Source organism: Seriola aureovittata, chromosome 23 (assembly GCF_021018895.1).
Source record: "Seriola aureovittata isolate HTS-2021-v1 ecotype China chromosome 23, ASM2101889v1, whole genome shotgun sequence".
NCBI classification, from domain to species: Eukaryota; Metazoa; Chordata; class Actinopteri; order Carangiformes; family Carangidae; genus Seriola; species Seriola aureovittata.
In genome coordinates this window covers 14,912,109-14,917,462 of record NC_079386.1, presented here as the reverse complement: position 1 = coordinate 14,917,462, position 5,354 = coordinate 14,912,109, and the positions used below count along the sequence as shown (strand labels likewise).

Here is a 5,354-nt window from a genome sequence, read left to right as displayed (position 1 = left end):
ACACACAAAAAAAAAAGACCAACACTAGGCCCCTGACTACAGGAATCAGGCACCTGCTGTCCTTCCAGGCCCAAGCTGGACACTACAGGTGTCACGGGTTTGAGGTAAGTAGGGGTGGACCCAAATGCAGCCAACACATTGGGGACGGTGCAATGTGAATCCTTTGTGTGGTTATTTTTAGGCAACAAAAGTACATTGTAAAAAAATTGTAAATTCGATTAAATGTTAGAAAGTATAATTGACCTTTTGAATTTTTCAATGTTTATCCAATTACATTCAATATAAGTATTTCACAATAATTGCTGTGCATGTGAAGAGTTTTGTTCTCCAGACATTAGACTTCAGAATAAATATCAGGGTTTTCATGTTAAACCAGCTAAATAGTTAGCATGAAATTAAAACAAAATTATGATTAAATCATTAATAATGTTTCAAGCTTTCATGGGCCCTTAGCTTACAAAAAAAATGCCAGATGTTTCCCCACAGAAAGGATATTACAGCAGTTTGTGATGGAGCCTTTCAGTTCCGCCATCTGATGTGTGATATCAGAGGTAAAAGAGAGAGGATGGGGAGAGAGGGGAAACAGGTACAGCAGGGGGTCGAGGAGTCGTGAGAACAGAAGGGCCGCGATGCTTGTGATGTAATTAAACGTCTGCTTGAACGCAGTGGTTTCCTGGAACAGAGAGATAGCTAGAGAAAGAGAGAGAGAGAGAGAGAGAAAGAGATGGGGGAAAGAGAGGCAGAGGAACAGAGATAAAGCTGAATGTAACAGGGGAACAGGACTTTTGGATGCTCCAACTTTACTGAAGCAAGCTGGTTTCTATATGTCGCTATAGGTGAGAGGTGGGTGTTTCTCCAGCTGTATTCTGAAACATAATGTTTTTATGCGTGTTGCAAGGGTTGTTATTGTGAAGATGCTCTTACTTTTTATTGTTGGGTATGTTGTTATGTTGCTTACTGTAGGGATTCATCTAATACTTCAGAATGATGTGAGATTTCCTCAGTGTTTTTTTACTAAACTCTAAACTCTGTAAAACAATGTTTAAGGGTTTGTTAAAGCGTAATACTCACCTGCATTGCATGAAAAGTAAACTGCTTATATTCCAGTTCAGATTTTGACAACTGCTGCTCAAATGATGTTTGAGGTGGTATTGTCATATCTGTATTTATCGTGTGTGTTCATGTGTGTTTGTGTAAAGGAATGCGAATGCAGAGGTATTAAATTGGAAAGGTGATGGGAGAGAGAGAGAGTGGGAGTGTTTACCCACAGATGGCCTCTCAGTGGTGGGATTGTGATAGTCCAATGTTCCCCCCTCCTGAGTCCAGCTGGCAGAACTCACGCAGGCCCCTTCCTGGCCAAAGCATTACCTCATCACTTCTTCTTCTTCTTCAGCTTATTTCCTTCTTCAACTTAATAATTTTTCTCTCATATCAACACTTTTTCCTGCATCTTGCTTGACCTCAGAAGTCAGACTTTTTATTGCATTTAATGCTACAACATTGAACGCAATGTTGGATTCAACAATTTTTAACTGTAATAGCTTCAATGCTGGTTCATGAGTGTAATGGTATTTTTAAGATTTTTAAGAATAGAAAAGGTCTTTTCTGCCACAGGAATACATTTTGATCAAAGACACCCAATATAATATATGTAGTGTTTGTTAGTTTCAGAAAAGTAGAAGAAGCAGGCCTTGTTCATAGTTTTAAATGTTCTAATTGTCTTTTTTGTTTTTAGTTTAATTTTTCCAAAAGGAGAGGCAAGAAAAATGTAATTTGGATGGTAAACTTGCCTGATATAACTATAAAAATACACAACCTTAATGCATACATAAACAAACATATAGATAAATTGATATTTTAAGCTTTAATTACAATGTACTTAATTTTCCCGTAATTTTAGCCCTTGTCTGAAAATCTTATCCAGTCAAAACTCCCTTCTATTAATCAACAATTCTCCTGGATACTAAACATAGTGCGAACAATAGAAAAGTTTCAGTCATGTCATTGTTTTTATTTATGGAAAATGTAAATTTTATCCTAATGTTGACGTGCAAAACTGTGTCCTGTGATGTACTGATTTAAACAGGCTTGAAGCCCTGACAGCCTCCAAGCTAGTTTGGATTCTGCGTCAGCATCCAGCTGACTGATGGCTGTTCCTGCTGGGGTGTGAGAAACTGGATAACCTCCATCTATACTGTGCATGTAAGAACTTCATGTCTGCTGCTATGGGAAGCCACTATCTTTTTGGCAACTAATATTCCTCTCCAGAGACACTCCACATCCACCCAGTGCTTGTGCAACTGTCAGTTGAGGGTGATAAAGGCCCCATGAGATGCAAGAATCCCTTGGTTGAGGTGTTTTTTCCAGGTGAAACGATGATCCGGTTGTTAAAGTGAGGTGTACTCCACGAAGATAAATTGTCTCCGAAGATTTGTGGCAGCCATATTGTCACTGTTTTGGGAGTTAAAACACCAGCAAAGCCCAAAAGCACCGAAAGCTCATCCTCATTTGGAGCTATGACCTCTCCATATCCTCCCTCATTGCCATACCTCACTCGCCGCTCTGTGTTTTTCGTTGGACTACTCCTTCTCGTCCATTGGGGGCCCTCAAAGGTCATTTGCCAGAATGACACAGAACCGATCATGTTGGAGGGAAAGTGTCTGGTGGTGTGCGACTCCACCCCGTCTGCGGAGCCATCGGGTAACGCTCTGGGCATGTCGGTGAGGTCAGGAACTGGAAGGGTGGCGTTCTCAGCCATCCGTAACACCAACCACGAACCCTCGGAGATGAGCAACCGTACCATGACCATCTACTTTGACCAGGTGGGGTTCAGCAGTCTGTGTATGTAGGTGTCGAGAGCATTAGTAAATTAGTTGAGCAGCCCTTAAAGGGGCAATGAGGATGTAATATTTACCTCCTCTATGGCAAAAATGTCAAACTGTATCTATGGCAGTCTGAATAATTTCTTCTCCAGATGTTGTAATTTAAGGTTTTGGTTGTTTTTATGATCTCAAACTGTTTTATTTTCCCAAACCTAACCTTTAAAGGTCCCATATTTTACACTTTTCCTGTGTTTTATTTGAAGTTTTGATCCATAAGAAGATATATTTGTGGTTTTTAGAACCAAAATCCATCTCGATGTATTGTTGTAAGTGTTTTCCTGTAAGGTTGGATGGTGGGTCCAGGTGCGCGGGGCATGGCTGAGGGCGGTGACTGCTTTGTTGTAACATCACAGAAGTCCTGACGGCTCGTTTTAAGGATCAGTTCCTGCATACAGTCTGTGTGCAATTCTCTGTGGACTGAGCGCTTTGATACCATACAAAAACTATGTGCATTGATCTGCTACTTTACCAGCCTCTTCTAAAAAGAAAACTTTGCTGCTAGAGCCACAAGAGTGTCAGTGAGGTGACGATGGGGGATAAGGCCACCGTGGTGCATGGTATGAGGAACATTATGTCTTGATGACATCTGTGACACATTCTGTTGGACACAATAACTCAAGAACATCTGATTAGATTTCGGCTTTGCCTAGTTTGGTAGTTTTTAAGGAATTTGGTTATAAACCAAAATATTGTACAAATGCATAATTTGAACTGATGATGCAGTTTGATGAAATCTTAAGGGATCATGAATGTGTGTACCAGATATAATGGAAACCCATTCAATAGTTATTAAGACATTGCACTCAAAACCTCACATGTAAACCTCAAGGTGAATTGCTGGAGGAAAGGTCAAGGTTCACCAAAGTGAGCAGTCATCCTCTGAGAACTATGACTGTCTGTTCTGTTGCAAATTTTGCGCAAATTATACCCTTTGAAGTCACTGATCACACTGTGCCCGCAGAAGGTTCAGGCTGCTCGCACCCATTTCACCAACACTTCACCATAATTGTCCTGTGTTTAATTAGTGTTAATTAAAAGTATTGTACTGTCCTACCTGCACACTTTGTTCCCTTGTTTGTGCTTCTTCTCTGTTGTAAAGTGAGGCTCAGCAGACCAAAGTATTTTGAAAAAACTGAAAAAGATTTAGAGCTCACTGATGAAAACTTTGACAAGCAAACACAGTTATGACTCGACAAATATCACACATTTAAAGGGACTATTAGCAGCTTTTCTTTGGGTCATGTTGTGCTATAGATTTACTCCTTCTTTTCATCTCCTTTTCTTTTCAGATCTTAGTAAACGTTGGCAGCCACTTTGATCCGGCGAGGAGTATCTTTGTGGCCCCCAGAAAAGGAGTTTACAGTTTCAGCTTTCATGTGGTCAAAGTTTACAACCGGCAGACAATACAAGTAAGAACAAAAGCTTAAGGAAATAATAATGATGATGACAATAAAGATGAAGCTGCAACCAGCAGTTCCACTATCTGTTCACCTGCTCTTTCGTCTCACCTGTTTTTCCCAGGTGAGTTTGGTTCTCAATGGCTGGCCGGTGATCTCGGCCTTCGCAGGTGACCAGGACGTGACCAGGGAAGCTGCCACCAACGCCGGGCTGGTGATGATGGAGAGAGGGGACAAGGCTTACCTCAAACTGGAGCGGGGGAACCTGATGGGAGGCTGGAAGTACTCCACCTTCTCTGGGTTTCTGGTGTTCCCCTTGTAGACTGGGTTGAGGTAGGAAGTGAGAGGATTGTCATAGCCAAGGGTAAGGAGGGGAGGGCAGGGTATAAAATAAAGATTGTTTTGGGGGCAAGTGTTACTTTAATGCCTTTGACATAAAGGAGGAAGCGTCAGTAGATGCCCATTGAGTTCCATGCTGAAGTTGGAAACAAAACACTTAACGGCTTCGATGCATCTTAATATGTATCAGATGAATGGGTGAATTCACTTTGCTCCAAATAACCCTAAATGTAATTTCCATTTCCATTGCACTTTTATGGCTTATTGTCTGTTGTCTGACTTCTGTAACGTGTCGTCTACGCTTGCTTACACCAGGTGTCGGCCTGTCTGAGGTTTGTGATTTTCCTTTAATGCATGAAATGAAACGACAAAGCAAAGGTTTGTGGCAATAAAGAAAATTATTGTGTCTATTCTCCACTTCTTACCAATTTATCTATCTGTCACTGTATCTACCATATATCTATCCATTTAGAGGGCAGTGACTCTTGATGAAGGAAAGATATGTACTTGAAGAAACCTAACTACTGACTCCCATCTACCTGACTATTTTAGTTATGCCTTTTTAGGGAGAATATGTTGAGAAAATTGATACCACTCTCAGGTGAATCTACTGTAAACTAGGTTAGCTTAGCTTAGCACAAAGCCTAGAAACAACTAACAAGTTTATATCAATGGATTTTTTCACTCCTGTTTTAATTTTTTGTTGTATCCCTATTCGGGGGATCATGCTGTAAGG

The 5,354-nt window shown here is 40.8% G+C and overlaps 1 protein-coding gene across 2 annotated transcripts; it reads left to right on the top strand.

Annotated features, from left to right (window-relative positions):
- The first annotated feature begins 686 nt into the window (after positions 1-686).
- On the top strand, positions 687-5,028 carry si:dkeyp-74b6.2 (cerebellin-1). 2 transcript variants are annotated; one of them, XM_056369650.1, is made up of 4 exons: positions 687-843; positions 2,087-2,822; positions 4,172-4,291; positions 4,404-5,028. In XM_056369650.1, the coding sequence occupies exons 2-4, from the start codon at positions 2,517-2,519 to the stop codon at positions 4,599-4,601; spliced, it is 624 nt and encodes a 207-aa protein (XP_056225625.1). In that variant the 5' UTR covers positions 687-843; positions 2,087-2,516; the 3' UTR covers positions 4,602-5,028. The 2 variants fall into 2 exon arrangements, with proteins under 2 accessions (XP_056225625.1, XP_056225626.1); XM_056369651.1 differs by having other exon boundaries at positions 703-836.
- The last annotated feature ends 326 nt before the right edge of the window (positions 5,029-5,354 follow it).

What these genes read in the sequence shown, in the direction of transcription:
- si:dkeyp-74b6.2 (XM_056369650.1), top strand. Translation starts at nt 2,517, where the DNA reads ATGACCTCTCCATATCCTCCCTCATTGCCATACCTCACTCGCCGCTCT. An exon ending in TGACCATCTACTTTGACCAG is followed by an intron (nt 2,823 to 4,171) that starts GTGGGGTTCAGC and finishes TTTTCTTTTCAG; the next exon opens with ATCTTAGTAAACGTTGGCAG. An exon ending in ACAACCGGCAGACAATACAA is followed by an intron (nt 4,292 to 4,403) that starts GTAAGAACAAAA and finishes TGTTTTTCCCAG; the next exon opens with GTGAGTTTGGTTCTCAATGG.